The 17811-nt window shown below is 45.4% G+C and overlaps 2 protein-coding genes and 1 pseudogene across 3 annotated transcripts; 1 reads left to right on the top strand and 2 right to left on the bottom strand.

Annotated features, from left to right (window-relative positions):
- The first annotated feature begins 766 nt into the window (after positions 1-766).
- Positions 767-5674, top strand: LOC127315146 (uncharacterized; annotated as a pseudogene).
- A 183-nt stretch (positions 5675-5857) lies between these two features.
- Positions 5858-7594, bottom strand: LOC127312152 (serine/threonine-protein kinase PBL27). Its single transcript, XM_051342613.2, has 4 exons — positions 7251-7594; positions 6918-7128; positions 6412-6809; positions 5858-6331 (listed from the first exon to the last, which is right to left on the bottom strand). The coding sequence occupies exons 1-4, from the start codon at positions 7461-7463 to the stop codon at positions 6110-6112; spliced, it is 1044 nt and encodes a 347-aa protein (XP_051198573.1). The 5' UTR covers positions 7464-7594; the 3' UTR covers positions 5858-6109.
- Positions 7595-10173: 2579 nt separating this feature from the next.
- Positions 10174-12164, bottom strand: LOC127312151 (serine/threonine-protein kinase PBL27). 2 transcript variants are annotated; one of them, XM_051342612.2, is made up of 4 exons: positions 11809-12160; positions 11179-11386; positions 10696-11078; positions 10174-10623 (listed from the first exon to the last, which is right to left on the bottom strand). In XM_051342612.2, exons 1-4 carry the CDS (start codon positions 12019-12021, stop codon positions 10426-10428), a joined length of 1002 nt encoding a protein of 333 aa, XP_051198572.1. In that variant the 5' UTR covers positions 12022-12160; the 3' UTR covers positions 10174-10425. The 2 variants fall into 2 exon arrangements, with proteins under 2 accessions (XP_051198572.1, XP_051198571.1); XM_051342611.1 differs by having other exon boundaries at positions 10174-11078; positions 11809-12164.
- Positions 12165-17811: the final 5647 nt, after the last annotated feature.

Here is a 17811-nt window from a genome sequence, read left to right as displayed (position 1 = left end):
AGTGCTTTGCCGAGAACGGCAATGGTTTGGATTTCTTCATCTTCCTTTTGGCTGTTCAATCCATCCTCTTCTACCTGTGCATGCTCTCAAAAAGAATCTGCGTGGGTGCGTAAAGGAAATAAACAACCAATTTTTAGTTCATTGATTGATCAGGATGTGTGCAGCCTATCGCTCGTCCGGGTATCGACGAGTTGGTCATGCGATCGTCTTCCTCCGCCGGACATTAGATTAGGCCAAATGCTTTTGGTAGAATCTATGTGCTGATAACGTGTTAAAAGTAAGAGTTGAGAGACAATGGAAATAGACAACACATAATTCAACTATCCAGTTCCATTGATGATTCACAACTTATATACAAGGGGAAGAGACGCGAATATGAGTCACGTCCGTTTGAAGAGGTGTGAGGAAGGGTTGTGTCTGTTGACAAACCAACCAACATAGAGAATTACATGAGGGAGGATTACCCCTTTAATTAGGCGCCTGATTTTTAGTATGTATCAGTCGACGCTTTTAGCCTTTGGATTTTGCCTCGCAATTTATGCAGTGTGAGAACATAGTGAGTTTCCACTAGGTTGAAACTAAGAATTTAATAGTTGAAACTGATAATTAGTACTATTTTTATAAGTTACAACTATATTAAAACTGAGATTTGTCAGATGATATAGGCGACTGAGACACTCAGTCGCCACTCGCCCATTAATTAAATCCTAACAGAACCCAAGTACCCAACCGGTCGGCCGACTCTTCCACAGTCCCCACCGAAACCATGGCGCCGCCACCCCCGCTAATCGACGACGTCGTCGCCGAGATCCTCCTCCACCTGCCGCCGGACGAGCCCGAGCACCTCTTTCGCGCCGCCCTCGTCTGCAAGTCGTGGCTCCGCATCATCTGCGGCCCCGGCTTCGGCCGTCGCTACCGCGCCTTCCACGGCGCCCCTCCCCTCCTCGGCCTCCTCATGGTGCTCGAACGGGACACACATATCCGCTTCACCTCCACCACGTCAATGCCATTATTCCCCTACCGGTGCTGCGACGGCTGGCACACGCGCGTCCTCGACTGCCGCCACGGCCGCATCCTCATCCAGGTGTTCCACGGCCGGATTCTGGGTCTCGTCTGGGACCCCGTCACGGGCGAACGACACGAGCTGCCCAAGCTGGACATGGATTGGTACATCTACTCCGCAGCGGTGCTCTGCGCCGCCGACGGCTGTGACCACCTCGACTGCCACGGCGGGCCCTTCCGCGTGTCGTCGTCTTTGCCGGCCGTGACTCCAATGCCCAGAACGTGGTAGACGGCATGCTTGCGAGCATGTACTCATCAGAGACGGGTGCGTGGAGCGTGCTAGTATGCCATGGCAAGACTTGTGATTTCCTTGCCCAGCGCAGACATGCACTTGTCGGAGACGCAGACGCAGTCACTTCACAGCTCGGCCGGACAGTGCAATCGTCAAGTATGACTTGAGCAAGGATCGCTTATCCATGTTTGACCCGCCCATAGCTAGCGTCTGTGTTCTTCATTGCCCTCATTGCGATGGAGAACAACACTTCGCTGGGCTTTGCCTGCATCCAGGGTTTCAGCCTTTGTACGTGGTCAAGGAAGGTGGATACAGAAGAAGCTGCAGAATGGGTACAATATAGGGTCATCCAGCTGGGGAAAACAATACCTGTTGCCAATCACGTCAAAAAACTATTCCTGATCGGCTTGGCTGAGGGTATGGATGTCATCTTCGTTTGCTCAGGTGTTGGCTTATTCATGGTCAAGCTCAATTCTGGGCATGTTAAGAAGCTTGATCAGTCTGGACTCTACTTTAGCGTCCTGCCCTACATGAGTTTCTACACTCCAGGTACGATACTGGCACTTGCGTCTTGTCTGCTGTCTTTGCATTTTCGTTACAACTTTTGTATGTCTGCCTAATTTGTTGCTTGTGGTTTGTGAATGATTAGTCATAATGTTAGTAATATGTGGCTCTGGAATACATAGCATAGTTTATATGTTATCATATTTGACATGTTAAGGAACATGACCATGCATTGGTCGAATTGCTAAATATGCACACAAAAGTGTTGATCTGGTACTATCCTGTTACCACGCTTCAGCTTTTGTGATGAAAAAACCCTGTTATTTTGTGGTATATCTGAAGACCACATCTTAACCCGTTGGAATTAGAATTAGCACATGTCGCATCAACATTGCTCATCAATGCTGACTTGGAGTTGGTTATGAGGTTTGTGCATGAGATATTTTAGATCATAGTACATTATTATCACTAGTAAGGACTGATTATCAAAGTCTGGCTCTGGTTTCTTTCAGCGCTGCTATTATCAAGTTGTTGTTTTTTTGACGGTGAACGGCAGTGCCTTTGCATTATAGAAGGAGAAAATTGATCTGGTTAATAAGGAAAACCGGACCTAGAAACCGTACATCGCACGGTTAATTCAGGGAAACCGGCAAAAGACCACACACGATAAGTCATGGCACGTGTCAGATACAAGAGCCCCTAAACCTAAGAAGAATAGAGGCCACACCTTGTATCCAACAAAGACAAACCACACACAAACTCTCGCCGCTGGCAGCACACCTACGTGCACCCTCACAACAGAAGTGGTCAAGCGGGTTGACATCTACTAAGGCATGCACCGCCTCAATTGTCTGAGGCGTGTGTTGCTTCTTACACATCTGCAGATAATGGTGCATCTTCTCATTTGGAACTTCTTCGTTGGTTTTCCCTTTGCTCTTGAATTTTGGAACCTCCCCAAAAGCCTCCGCCCGCCTATACTCGGTGCGCTTGGCTACAGGAATATCGCAATCTTTGTTTTTCTTATCCAAACAATAACTGCGTCGCTCTAAAAGAGATGGAGCAGTCTCCCCCATGTGCATAGAGCTCGACATAGTGAGAGCAAGCTCTTTAAGGAACTCCCCCCATGGAGAAGGTGAGGCCTTATCGAGTGGTTCATCTGCATCCATCTGGATTAACCCCTTTGAAGGCTTCTCGGTGCAAGGAGCTCCAGAAACCCTCAGATCCTCCGCAGCTGAAAGCCCATCAGGCCCCACCTCATTCAGCTCCATGTCAATGCAAGATGCCATTATTTGAACATCCACCTTGGCCTGCTCCGTTGCGCCTTGAATCATCATCTCGGGAAGGAGTAAAGCCAAATCAGGAGGATCATCTATAGCCTGCACCATCACACCAGACCTCTCAGATGAGCAGCCAGCCACATCGGCAGCACATGTATCCATACCGCATCGAAGCATTGGTGAGGGCAAGGCTTCCACCCAAAGCGTCCATTAGCTCCCAGAGTATTGAGACCTGATCAGCCCAACCATGCACAGCGGCGACCAAGTCGCGAAGTGGCCGAACAACCCCCCCCCCCCCCCCCCCCAACAGCCGCAAATTCACCTGGAATAGCCGCAGAGTTGCCCGGATGAGCAACAACCGATGCCCAGGAGCGAACCGGTGCCGGAGGCGAGCCACTGCAGGACCTGTTGCTCGCATGAGCGACTCGCTTTGCAGTTCCGCTCACGGAGCCCGGAGAGGCGGCATCCCAGACACCGGACAATGCCACGACAGCCGGTGACGAAGTGGTCCGGCGTTAGGCAGCGGAAGGAGAGGCCGAAAGCCCTCTGCTTGAAGGCGGGAGAGATCCCAGTCTTCCTCCTAGGCGGCGGAGTGGGCGCCTTCTCCAGCCTATGCAACGCCGTCCCCCAACCTCTTCCCAACCCCGATCCGGAACCGTCGGTGTGAAGTTTGGAGGGAGCTGAGCTGGGGGAGGCGGCAAGAAGCACTCAGGGCCCTCGAGGGAGTCAGAGACGGGAGCTCCATCTCCGCCATCGGCGGCGGCAAACGATTTGAGTCGTTTATTCTCTGTTCAGCAGTTCACTTCAAAATTGTGCAAGCCCTCACGATCAATTGTTCTTGTCTTGTTAAATTCATCCTGATCATCACGTCAAAGGATTATATTTCAGATTAGTACGTGAGTCATATTTCAGTTACTATTTGCCTAATGCGCAACTCAGCTACTTGGAAAGAAAAATTCTTAATCTGTGTCGTTTCTCTTCCGTGAAATTTTAATATGGCTTCAGCCTGACCCAGTCTTTGAAAGATCTATCAACTAACAGTACCAAACTTGTTGGGCGGACAATTGGTGATGCAAGGATCCAGGTCATAACTTACTTTTACTGCAAAACATTTAACATTTGTAATAGATTCTAATTTACTTTTTCACTTTCGCTAAAAACCTGGAAGCTGATGTCAGTGGTTGCTTTTTTTTTTGAGATCAAACGGCTGCATATATTAAGCATACTCGGATGCTAGCAAAGTCTCAATACATTCCGGTGGCATACCCAACCAGATGTTACACACTTTATTTTGACAGCCTAATTGAGCTAACTGATGCGCAACCCTATTCATACGAAGCCGTGGAGGAACATCTTAATTTCTTCAACTATCGGGCCAGAGAACGACCTATCCCTGTCCCTGCTCTTCAACTTCGACACCACACTCAAGCAGTCCGTCTCCAAGCATACCTTTGTGACACTCCTTGCCCTTGCCAGGTCCAAGGCAGCTTTACAGGCCAAGAGCTCGGCACCTTCTAGATCAGCAACCGAGGGCAAAAAATGGCTGGTTCCCGCCACAAACCTGCCATGGTGATCCCGTTTGACCGCGCCACTCCCGCCGACTCCTGAAACCGATGAGAAAGCTCCATCAGCATTCACCTTGTGCCACCCTTCCGCAGGGCCTGCCAGTGCTCGACCGGCTGCGGGGTTTTTGGGGTCGCCGAAGGCTGTAACTCTGCCCACTCTTCAACAAGAAACAGCGAGCGCTTCGCGATCTCCCTCGGATCCGAAACCTGCACCTCCTCTCGGGCATCATTTCTAGCCAGCCAGAGTTGATAGAGTGCCATCACCCCTACTGCTAGCTCCTTGTCTTTCAGCTTGCCGAGCCACTCGAGGCACCATCTACGCAGATCCTGGTGTCTATGGATGTGGCCTGGTGGTGAAGTCAAAGCCATTCCAGAGTATTCTCGGAGTAGTTTCCAAGTTTCCATAGAATGAGGACACCTCTATTCTTTGGCCATCTCTAAATTCAGTACTCACGGCCAGTTATTTTTCTGCCTGAAAACATTGTGGTATTATATGGAGCAATCCCATGGGAAGCAGGGTCATCATTACCCCTGGAATAATTTTCTCCTTTTCGCTACTAGATTGATTGCTCAAATAGTTGATGAAGCATGAAGTGGCTGCTACGGCAAAATAGAGATTGCTAAATATCTAGTCAACCTTGTTGATATTATTTTATCATTTTACCTTTGTTCAGAAAGTTCGTTAAGCTGCGTTTAATTATTTCTGGCATAGCTAAAGCTCTTATGTGAAATGTAGTTTTTAAATCTTTGGAAGTAGTTGTAAGTACAAAAGCACAATACATTATAAATTATAAGATGGACAGTTGATTATGTGATTTGTGTTTTTTTAGATCGTGGCAGATTGTTGTCGCTATCGAGGACTGACTAAATCTCTGACGTGCTGTTCAATTAATAGTGATGCACTTCAACATGGAAAAATCTATCATTTTTTCAGTCTGCCATGCAGTTTAAGTGTGAATCATACACGTCGACATGTTCAATGGTGGCTGTCATGTTTCAATGGTGGCTGTCATGTGGAGTTCGTCCTGATGACATCAAGTGCAAACTGTAGTTATGGCTATCTGTGTTTGTTGTCGAATTCATGCTGAGCACATTGTCGGAAAATTATTGCTGGCTTTCCATTCTGTTAATCAGTTGTAAGTATAAATGCAAGTCACATTGTTCAACATGTTGTTTAATGGAGATAAAATATAGAAATGATGCAAGAGAGATCAATGTAAATGGATCGAGATGGCTCGGTCCAGCTGAAACTTCCTCTGCTCATTTCTTGCTCATACCTTGCACTCCTTAATACCACTAGACCCAACCATTTCTAAATCCGTTACTACCAGCCAGTTAACTTCTCCTCGTTACATGAATTGTGCCGAACAGTCTAAATCATGTAGGCCAAGTACTTGTTGTCAATCGTAATTAGCTTGATCACAATTCATGATAGATACAAATCATGATGACACGAGATCGTTTTTCTCCTAGGATAGGTGCCCGCGTGGTTCTTCAGTTCCATTGTCGTAGGCGAGGAGAGACATAACCTTAACGAGGTCACCGATGGGCAGTCTCATGGCCGGCTCTTGCTGGACGCATATGAAAGCAACTGCCAGTGCCATCTCCAAATCCTTCGACGGGTACCGGCCCTGCAGCGCCGGGTCTGCCATGCGGCGCATCCCTGCCCTGTGTTTCAACAATGGCTGGGCCTGCGCCGACAGAAAACATCAAATCGATCACAACATTCATGACAAAATTAACAAGAGTCGGCAAATATGTGAACAAATACCCATGTGACAAGCAACGGCTCTTCCTCGGCGGCCCGAGGACTGAAGGCCCTGCGCCCTGTGATCAGCTCCAGCAGCACGACGCCGAAGCAATACACGTCCGACGCCATGGACACCTGCGCGGCCATGGTGGTCTCGGGGGCAAGAGCACCGATTGTTCTTATTTGGAATTCCCGGGCTTCCTGGGCTTCAGAGTCATCAAAAAGTCGGCCGGCCTTTGCCAGTTCGTACTGAGACAGCTTTGGGTGGTAGCCCTCCCCGTCTCCGAGCAGAACGTCTGAACTTCGGAGGCATCGGTACACCACGCCTTTGTCGTGCAGATACTGCAATCCTCTGGCCACACCGGCAGCTATGTTCATCCTCGTGCTCCAGTCGAGCCGTGGTTTTTCTGGAGATGGATCTGATGAGCAGAGAATTTACAAGATGGATCCGGTGGTTAAGACAAACTCAAAATGAGCATTGATTCAGTAAAGATAATCGCTAGATTTTAAGTATGTAGCAAACATACCGTGGAGGCGATCTTCCAGAGAACCCAGTGGCACATACTCATGAACCAAAATCCGATGATTGCCGTCGGCACAGAAGCCGATAAGGTTGACGAGCTTGGGGTGGCGCAGATCGTTGAGCATCACAACGCGGGCAAGAAACTCGCTGTTGCGTTGCTCCGTTGATACATTATTATTACGATCCACAAGATGCTGCAGCTTCACAGCAACAACCTACGAATGTGCAGTATCATCCCACTTATGTATCAGTTTCCCTCTCACATCGCTGATGTGGTTATGCTACATATGTAACTAAGTAAGAAGGAATTAGCTAGCTGGGATTCAACCGATTGTACCTGGTTGACGCTCTTCAGGCGGCCTCTGTACACGCACGGCTCGCTACCAGCGACGAGGTTCTCGTCCCTGAAATTCCTGGTCGCCGCCGAGAGCTCCTCGAAGGAGAAAGTTCGAGCGGCGGCAGGGACGTTGCGATTGAGCGGATCGCCTGCCACCGGCGGCGGTGGCACTCTCCCCTTTCGCACACCCAGGCAGGGGATGCAAGCTTCCATTGCTTTGCTTTCCTGCTTACCTAGCTAGTCTGTAGATCCGCTCTGCCTGTCGACCAGCTGATGCTGCCACGAGGTTTATGTTGCCAAGGCACTGGATCAACGGCTGTGGTGCGATCTCAGAGTGGTGTCCTTTATTTCCGTCTATGTTCATATCGGGAAAGTTTCGTGAGGAGACACCTTCTCTCTCCTTTTTTTATTGTTTTGGTTAAAGTTAGATTCCATTCCACCCACGCTACTACATCTACTTGTAAAATGAAAAACCTCTGTAGTTTTTAATCGGAAGTTCAATTTATAAACCATTTGAGCATTTAAGCTTTTAGTGAAAGTAGCTTCAAAATGAGACCAATATTGAACATTTGTTGAAAAAAGACTTTCAAAACTTGATGAAACATTCGATATTTCGTGAAACTGGATGAAATTTCTTTTTGAACATTTTGTTTCACTCTTTCAAACTTGGTTCATCAGAATTAGTAAATATTTGGCAATTGTCTTAGAGTTCAACCTCGAGACAAAAAAAATTATAGGTAGTTTTATCAAGTTTCATTGTGCATCATGTTTCAATGTGTTTAAGAATTCATATTTGGATTTGTCTAAACAAACAAATATTAGGCTTGTTTAAAATATATCACCGAAATAAATACACAGATTTAAACAGATTATTAATTTGATATGTTTTCAATCATTATGGTTCTTTTAAATCAACACTAGATATTTAGTCTGTGTAAAAAAGAGAGAGAATGTAGTACTGGGAGTTACAATGCATGCAAAGAATTCCTTCATATATTAATCTCAAAGCAAATAGAGTGGATTGGAGGGTGGATATGTGCACGGAAGGTCCAAGGTCCCGTGCACGCAACAATTGTCATTCTCGTTTCAGGAGATGGTGCAGTGAGAGAGCAAAGCAGCTTGCATCAGAGAAGATAATTGCTGCCCTCACCGCCACTCCCCACCATGCTGCAAGCACCAGAGAAAGATGGGGACGAAGTGCGTTTTTATTTTTCATTCTTGGGTTGTTTTTCCAGAAGAAAATATGTGTAGAACTGTTCGATCTTTGAGTTGAAAGGCAGTACAACTATGGGTTTGGTTGAAACATGTGTAATTTTCAGCACCAATACCAATCCAGATGTTCAACAGTTTGTTAAATTAAGTTAGCTACTGAAAACCTAGTAGTTGTAAAAGGTTATATCTTTTAAGCAGTCCTGAAAGGATCGTATGGCACCTATAAAGCGGGGGCGGATGAATATGTGCTAATTAAATTTGAGTTTTGTTTCAATTTAGCCTTGATACAAAAGGGTAAATTCTCTAGATATGTAACTATATGAATTACCTAGTACAAGTGAAACACAAGATACAAGATACAAGTGCGGAAAAAGATAAGAGGTAACCGTGAGTGAAGCATGCAGAGACACAAGAGTTGATTTCCGTAGTTCCTTCCTTTTAAAAAGAATTATGTCTATGTTGAAGGGGGCACAAAGGCCAACCAACGCCACAAACAAAGGCTTCACCCTACTCCCTGGTCAGCAAACCACAAAGGTTAGCTCACGCTTCACTAAGCGATAGATTTCAAAGTGGCATCTGAAACGTTTGCACAAAGGTTAGGACATGCATCCACAACTTAATTGGATGCTCCCAACAACCGATCACGGAACTCTTACAACACCGGCAAGCTTTGGGGGCGACTTCACACAAAACTAGAATTTCACAACTTAATTCTTCATGAGACGGTTGGGATACTCAAATCCCTTTTGTCGAAGTGTATCCTCCCTTTATTTGCAAGAGGGAAATAAGATTGAGTGACTAGCTAGGAAGGGAGATCTAAGAGGTTTAAGCTTTGGAAAAATGGAGGAGAGAGTAGAAGCCGCAGTCTCCCAAGGTGGAAGAAGGGTGATATAATAGCACCCTCGTAAATGTAGCTGTTCAAGGTGACTAGTCTCCAGTCTGGGGATGAAAGCTTCCAGACTGACCACAACACGTGAGGCAGAGTTGATACTGTGCCCAAATTCTGGGGCCAGGGACTTTCTCGAAATCTCCAGCCTAAGAGGGCCGGAGTCTCTGGTCTGGCCGCTACGACGATAGGGCGGGGCTGGAGTCTCTGGACCAAGTCTCTGGTCTCAGGGAAAAAGCCTCCGTACCGACCACAGAACGCGAGGCAAAGTTGACACTCTACTCACACCCTGGGCCTAGAGACTTTCCCAGAGTCTCCGGTATGGAGCTCCTCAAAAGCAACAATTCTAAGGGTTCTCTCAATCATGATTCCATCACACCCTCACAATGACAAAAACACCTATATCTACACAACGGAAAAACTACGGGCGTCGACTTGATCTTTTCACTTGAGGGTTCGACCACCGTCTTGTGTTTTGAATGAGTTTTACTTAAAAACTTAGCATGACAGTAAAATGCCCTAACGTTGTTATCAATCAAACAAACCCCACTTAAGGGGGGTGCCCTTTCAAACCCGTCTTAAATTGCCATCTCATCTTAATACTCGTCTATTTCCCTCTAGATAGATGACTTTTACAGTACATCGGTATGCAACTTAGGAGATGTTTGTAAAAAATGAAGCTAAACTAGAAAAGCTCAAATCAACTAAAAAAACATGGTGCCAAAACCCAACTTAGTTAGAAACATATAATCAACTTAACATTCAACGGTATGCAACTTAGACCATGTTGATAAACATCAAAAGTTAAACTAGAAAATTTTAAAAATCGATCCAGCTGAAACTTCCTCATTCTTGTCCATGCCGTCCAATCCTCAGCAACCCCAATTTCTAAATCCATTACTACCGGCCAATTAACCTCTCTAGTCTCCACGTTACACAGGGATTGTGCCGAACAGCCTAAATCATGCAGGTACTTGTTATTCCCCCCAACAAGCAGCATTTTGTTGCCACTCACGGCAAGCAAGCAATAAGCTTAAATCATGGTCGATGCAACCATGATGACATCAGATCGTTTCTTCAGCTTGATCGATCATAGGCGAGGCGAGCAAGATCCGTAACAACGGCACCGATTGGCGATCTCATGGCCGGGTCTTGGTGAATGCACATGGAAGCAACTGTGAGTGCCTCCTTCAAACCCAGGGACGGATACCGGCCCTGCAGCGCCGGGTCTGCCATCCGGCGGAACTCCACCCTGTCTTCCAACAATGTCCGAGCCTGATCCAACACCAAAACATCACAACAGTCATGTCCAAATTGACAAGAAGCGGCAATTTTGTGAGCAATTACCCATGTGACAAGGTCCCGGTCTTCCTCGGCGGCCTGTGGGCTGAAGGGCCTGCGCCCTGTGATCATCTCCAGCAGCACGACGCCGAAGCTATACACGTCCGACGACCTGCATACCTTCCCGCACATGGCGGTCTCGGGGGCAATAGTACAGGGGAAATCCCGGGCTTCACGAATGCCATCAAGAAGCTGGCCGTCCTTTGCCAGTTCATACTGAGACAGCTTTGGGTAGTGGTACCCGTCTCCGACTCCGAGCAGGACGTCTGAACTTCGCAGGTAACAGCACACCACGCCTTTTCCGTGTAGATACTCCAATCCTCTGGCCACATCGGCAGCTATGTTCATCCTCGTGCTCCAGTCTAGCCGTCCTTTGTCTGGAGATGGATCTGGTGAGCAAATTTTACGAAATCATTGATTGATTTGAATATTTGATTGAGTTAAAAATGGACATGTTTTAGCGAGATTTTCAGTAGGTACCACACATACCGTGGAGGTGATCTTCCAGAGAACCCAGTGGTAGATACTCATGAACCAAAATCCGATGATTGCCGTCAGCGCAGAAGCCAATAAGGTTGACAAGATTGGGGTGACGCAGCGCGTTGAGCATCAGCACGCGAGCAAGAAACTCGCTGTTGCGTTGCTCCGTTGATACATTATTACGGTCGACAAGATGTTGCAGCTTCATAGCAACGACCTACAAATGTATATGACGATCCCACTTAGGGCTTGTTTACTTTCAATTTCCTGTATCGTTTTCGCTGTTGGTGGCTTTGTTAATTCAAAGTTGAGCACTTGTGCCTTTTATCTAAAAAAAAAACTTCCAATTTCCATAGTATTTAAGGGAACGGGGAATTATTGATCTGGATATTTGGACGGGATAATTCTGAATTATCACCACAAATTTTCGTATTTTTGCCTAGATTAAAAACTCTCCATGGTACTAGTATATTTTTTAGGAAAAGAATTTAGGGATTATGGTGGATTGGATGAACACCAAAACCCCCTCTCGTCCCAGACCATGCATCAGTTTTCCCCTCACATGGATCAGCTCGTCATGATACATATGGAACTATAGTTAACAAAGAATTAGCCCCGGCTGGATTCAATCGATCATACCTGGTTGACGCTCTTCAGGCGTCCTCTGTACATGGACGGCTCTCTACCAGCGACGAGGTACTCATCCCTGAAATTCCTGGTCGCCTCCGCGAGCTCCTCGAACGAGAAAGTTCGAGCGGCAGCAGCGATGTTGCGATGGTGCGGATCGCCTTCCACCGGCGGCGGTGGTACTCTCCTTTTTCGCACACCCAAGAAGGGGAAACAGGCTTCCATTGCTCTGCTCCGAGCTTAGCTAGTTAGGCTGGGCTTCCGCGTGAGACGCCAATGAATTGCTCTCTCTGATTGTCGACCAGCTGATGTTAATGCTTCAACGAGGTTGGTGGTGCCAAGGCACGGGATCAACGGCTGTGGTGCGAGCTCAGAATGGTGTCCTTTATTTCCGTTTATATGTTCATATTGGCAAAGTCTCGGGAGCCGGTGCAGTGAGACAGCGGAGCAGCTTGCACCGGAGAAGAAAGTTGCATGCAGCTCCACCGTCACGTGTCATACCATGTTCCAAGCACCGGAGAAAGATGGGGACGAAGTGCATTTCTTTTTTTCACTCTTGGATTGTTTCCCAAAAGAAAATATGTGTACACGTAGTTGATCTTTGAGCTGAAAGTTACTACATGTGTGGTTGGGTCTTGGGACGAGTTAGGATTTGGGACATTCGATCTTTGTCATCCATTGAACTTGTCTAATTTTCTAATTTACAACACCATATGGAAAGCAGGAGTTCTTTGGAAACCAGGAGATTCGCCTTTTTGTGATGGTCTTATGGAAACAAAGAAATTTTTCTTTCCATATGGATCTTTCTCTATTAAGGATGGGTCGGAAATTCAGTTCTGGGAGGATAAATGGTTGGGTAAAACAACTCCCCGAGAACAGTATCCGGCATTGTAATATAGTGTGCCACAAAAGCGATACTATCGCTAAGGTGTTGGAAACTTTCCCACCAAACGTGGCTTTTAGAAGAAGTCTCATCGATCCCAGAGAAACCTCTTGGCAGGAATTGTTACATCATTTTGAGTTAGTTCAATTGACGCAGGGATCGGATGTATTTCTTTGGAATCTTACAGGGAATGGTTCATTCTCAGTGACTTCCATGTACAATACTGTCATTCAACCTGAGATTCTAGTCCAAAATAATTCAAAAATTTGGAAGATGAAGATACCACTGAAAACAAAATTCTTTGCCTGCTATCTTCGTCGGGGGTAATTCTTACTAAAGATAATCTTGCCAAACGCAACTGGCATGGAAGTAAAAAAAGTGTGTCATCTGTTATCAGGACGAGACTATTAAACACTTATTCTTCCAGTGTAATATGGTCAGTCGTTCAAATAGGGTCTATCTTATACCCACCACGTAGTGTTGTCAATTTATTTGGCAACTGGCTCAATGGTGTGGATGTTAGGCTTATTAGGATGGGAGCGATTGCAATTATTTGATCGTTTTGGCTGTGTAGAAATGATAAGATTTTCAATAATATTTCTTCTTCCTTTATGCATGTCATCTACCGGTGCACAGCTATGCTTCGTTCATGGGTACCACTGCAGCGTGTGAAGCACCGGGGCCTCTTTACGGAGGTGTCTTCACGGTTGGAGGATACAACGAGGGATATTTTCTCCCAACATGAGTGGCATCGTGACCTTCAGCTAGATCCTCCTAGCTAGTCTTTTTTGTTTTTTATGAACTTTGTTTTCCTATTCGAACACCTTGGTGGTTTTGTAACGGATTTGTGTGCAGATGTGTGCATCTTAGTTATGCAGAGGTCGGATCTATTGCGTAAGTAATAAAATGCTCATTTTCGAGAAAAAATGGAAAGCAGGAGTTAGGGTTCAACACATTTAATCTTGGTCATTCATCAACTCATCTTTTGATTTTTAATTTAAGTTATCTTGCATGGTCGCCCTCGCATTTGCGAGGGCTTCATCTTTATTGATTGAACATGCTAGGTATCTATCTAAATCATGTGCATTTTGTTCCTCCCATTTACCCCGTTGAATGTAAAATATATTCTATTTAGACATGGATACATTCGAGGGCATATCTTTGACCTTTGTTTTTTTACATGGTTATGATCCTAAATAGTAAAGTCCTTTTGGCTCCTGAGGTCTTTGCATATTAAAAAAATTCAAAAATTATATATGCCCTAAAACTTTTATATTGAAAGTTTCCAATTTTAACTAATCAATTACCAACACAACCGCATACCATAAGTTTGATACATGTGATATTGACGCATACTCTTCCGCAGATGCACATATTGATGTCTGATGTATAATGTTCTGTGTTTATTAATTTACCACTTCTTAGTAATTTTTAAATGCTAAGAGGGAGTTTTGCATTGGTCGTGCATTTTATAGAGGCACAATCTTGTATCTACCCATCCGACCACATTAGCACTAGCTTGTGGTGAGGACTAAATTATGTGTAACATGCAATTGTTATTTACAACCAACTAGTAATTAACAAGTGCACTTATAACTATTTGTTTTTTTAGATAATCTACGTGAAACTTTGGGACTATACTGTTCCTAATTTATCTAGCTACAATTACCAAGAAATGCCTATTACAATATGTTTTTACACATATGGGGTCTGTTTAGGATAATTATAAAGATCCAAAAAATGTGTGTGTTTAATTAATTGAAAGACCCCGAATGGGTACGAGAGGAAAAGAAGATAACAAAGGTGATCCACATGCGGCTAAGGTTTTGTCCCCTCCGTCGACGCGGCTTCCGGTCAGCTCGCCTCCGATGGCCTCTTAGGCTTTGGAGGAACATCGGAGCCCAACCTCTCGCAGGAGAGAGGGACCCTATTTCCTGTTTTAGGTTTTTTCTGTGTCTTCTTCGGTATCTGAGGCGGCGACGACATCCCGAAGTCAGAATAACGTCCTTCCCGCCCTATCCTCACTCTGGCGGCGCGTCTAGCGTTGACGGACACTACAAAAATTGTTATTAGGGACGTCGCAAATCCATGGTTATAGAGGTGTTTCATGGTTAAAGAGTCATTATGGACGAAACGACACTCGAGGCGGCTATCATGTCGCCAAAAGATTTACCACGGGTTTTGAGTCAGTGGTGGCTAAGTGGGCATCAACAAGGGAAATTTGATCCACGGTGGATTGAATTTGGGAGGACGTTGACAACTAGCGTCATGCCACCTAATACGTGGCAAAAGCCGCTAATTGGCTGGTACCACCGTCATCTCGATGATGATCACATCATCCAGTTTACTAGTGATGTCATCATTATTACATGTTTGTAAATAGTAGCCCATGACGTCTCTGATGTTAACTTGATCTGACGTGGAAACCCCAACATTCAGCAGGCCGGCCCAAGCCGGCCCAGTTAAACCCCACGATAAGAAAGCATAACGACCCAGTAAAAGCCCATAAGAGTAGGTAGGTTGGCCTAGTAAAACCCATAAAAATCGGCAAACCCTTCTAGTAAAAGCCCATAAAAATATTTCGGTATGTGTAGCAAAAGGGGGTTGCTTTACACCGACCTGGTCGGTGGAGAGCGAGGAACCGCACCCCCCCCCCCCCCCCCCGGCCGTTGTTGGGCCCGGCACACGATCCTGGCCGCTGTTTTCAGTTCCGCTAGTTAGACGTGGCTTGCTGGGCTCGGCCCAACAACATCAGGTAAATATTTTTTCTTTTTTCGTTTCTTTTCTTTCTGTTAATTTTTATAATTTGAATACTTTTTAAAATTCGAAATTATCAAAATCTGAACTTTTAAATTTTAAAATCGGGCATTTCTGATTTAACAATTTATTTTTTTTTCCTTTTTTAAATTTAAACAATTTTCAAATTTGAACAAATTTTAAATTTGAACAATTTTAAGTTTGAAATTTTTTCTAATCTGAACAATTTTTAAGTTCAAATAATTTTCAAATTTGAACAATTTTTTTAATTGAACAATTTTCAAATTTGAACAATTTTTAAATTTAAACATTTTTATAATTTAAACAATTTTTAAATTTAAAATTTTCAGAATTTGAAAAAAAAGAAAGAAAAGAAAGAAAACAGAAAACAAACAAAAAAGAAAGAAAGAAAACGAATAAATAGAAAACGAAAATAAATTGAAAAAAAAGGAAAATGGGCCAGACCCTATACCCAACCAGGGTGTGCGGAAGCACCGATCTGGTTGGTGTATAGGATTCACCTAGCAAAAGGCCATTAAAGATTTCTACTCTGGCCTAGTATACTCCGTGAGAGTTGGCAAACATAAAATAGTTCGGATGGCCCATTAAGAGCCCATAATGGGTTAGCATGCATACCCATTAGCAACCCATAATGAACAGTGAGCTCAGGCCATTAAAATGCCCAAGTGTGTTACATAGGTAGGCAATTTTTATCATTCCATTAATTTACATGGTCAAGTGCACCAATGGTTTCCTCATGCCTCCTTTACCACTAGTGATATCTAATTTGTACCACTGATGGTTTTAAATGGGGCCTTCAACTACCTCCTGTGTTATATAAATTTTGAACTAACAATGACATAGATGAACAAATAAAAGGAGGGTAAAAGGTATGATGCAGTATATTTCATCAACAAGTAAAGCATGTTCTTAAGTACTTCTACTAGTAAGAACATATGCTGTGATTCCCAAGTACACTTGGTGTACGAGTTGGTACACCTTTGCTTATTGCTTGTAGTTGTATCACTACGACTCTTTCGCTTATTCCAAGACAGCTGCTACTGTTTTGCATTCAGGACAGCAGCAAAGAATGTTTAGTTGTGCATGTGCAATGACATGGACAACTTACAATGTTGTAAGTAGAGTAATATTTAGGCATTTTCTTGGTTGGTTACCCGCCAAAACGTTTATAATTTTTTTGATTAATTCCTCTAGCTGGGATGTCAAGTGTGTTCAAAGATGATATAGAGCATTGTAGTTGTAGCTAAATGTAAGGGTATTTTACCCTTATCCATTATTTTGGTAACAATGACACCGTGTTAGAGTATTTGACCTAATACGTTTATAAGGATTATCTCAGGTATTAGGCAATGAGGCATAAATGGTGTATCAAAGGAACAAGAAGGCTAAAGGAGACCCCCCACTTCAACAACAATCGAAAATGGGTCTACAGAAGAAATCCGGTTGGTCACCCGGTTGGACCGGGCCACAGACCGGACGGTCCGGCGCACGGTCCGGTCGACCGGGCGCCAACCGGGCGTCAACCGGGCTGCAAGTCGACGCTGGAAGAATCCGGTTGCCGCCCGGTCAGCCGGGCCACAGACCGGCGAGTCCGGCGCACGGTCCGGTCGACCGGGCGCCAACCGGGCGTCAACCGGAGGAGCCCGTGGACGAAGAAAACGAGGATTCGGCCCAGCATCCGGTCGCAACCGGCTGGTCCGGTCACTGGTCCGGTCGGACCTGATTCCAGGCCGGACAGTCCGGTCACTGATCCGGTTGACCGGGTTTGACGAGAAGAAAGCTGAGGTGGCAAGTGACCAACGGCCATATTTCGAAGAACACTATAAATAGGCCTTCTCCTACCTCTGAACAGTTAGGCAACACACTACAAGCTGTTCTTGAGCTCTCTCTCTCTTACTCCATTATTAGAAACACCAAAAGCCTCCGATCTCCCTCCTCCTCCACCCAAACTCAAATCCCTCCGGGGAATCACTAGAGGAGGACCCGATCTACTGTTCTACCAAGCCAAATCTCATTCCCCTTGTATTCATCAAGAAGCTTGCTTCCTAGGGTTCCTTGGAAACCCTAGGTGGGCAAGAGGAGTCCGGAAGCATCCGGGCTGTGGACTTGCTCCGGGCAAGATTGTGAAGGTTTGGAGGCTACCTCAAAGTCTACCACAAGTGAGTGAGCTATTCCTTCGTGGGATAGGCTCCGGAGAATAGGGTGAGCCTTCGTGGCATGGGGAATCCTTCGTGGGACCTCCACCCCTCTAAACGTGACGTACCTTGTTGCAAAGCAAGGGAACACGGGAATACATCCTCGTCTTCGCGTGCTATCGGTTATCTCTAACCGAACTCCTTACTTGTGATTTAAAC

Source organism: Lolium perenne, chromosome 7 (assembly GCF_019359855.2).
Source record: "Lolium perenne isolate Kyuss_39 chromosome 7, Kyuss_2.0, whole genome shotgun sequence".
Lineage (NCBI taxonomy): Eukaryota > Viridiplantae > Streptophyta > Magnoliopsida > Poales > Poaceae > Lolium > Lolium perenne.
The sequence above is the reverse complement of the archived record's forward strand: the minus strand, read 5'-3'. Positions and strand labels throughout refer to the sequence as shown.

Coding starts and splice junctions, on each gene's coding strand:
- LOC127312152 (XM_051342613.2), bottom strand. CDS start 7,463: ATGGAAGCTTGCATCCCCTGCCTGGGTGTGCGAAAGGGGAGAGTGCCA. Junction 7,129..7,250: donor GCCTGAAGAGCGTCAACCAG/GTACAATCGGTT, acceptor GCACATTCGTAG/GTTGTTGCTGTGAAGCTGCA. Junction 6,332..6,411: donor AGCCGTTGCTTGTCACATGG/GTATTTGTTCAC, acceptor CTGTCGGCGCAG/GCCCAGCCATTGTTGAAACA.
- LOC127312151 (XM_051342611.1), bottom strand. CDS start 12,021: ATGGAAGCCTGTTTCCCCTTCTTGGGTGTGCGAAAAAGGAGAGTACCA. Junction 11,387..11,808: donor GCCTGAAGAGCGTCAACCAG/GTATGATCGATT, acceptor ATACATTTGTAG/GTCGTTGCTATGAAGCTGCA. Junction 11,079..11,178: donor TCTGGAAGATCACCTCCACG/GTATGTGTGGTA, acceptor TTTGCTCACCAG/ATCCATCTCCAGACAAAGGA.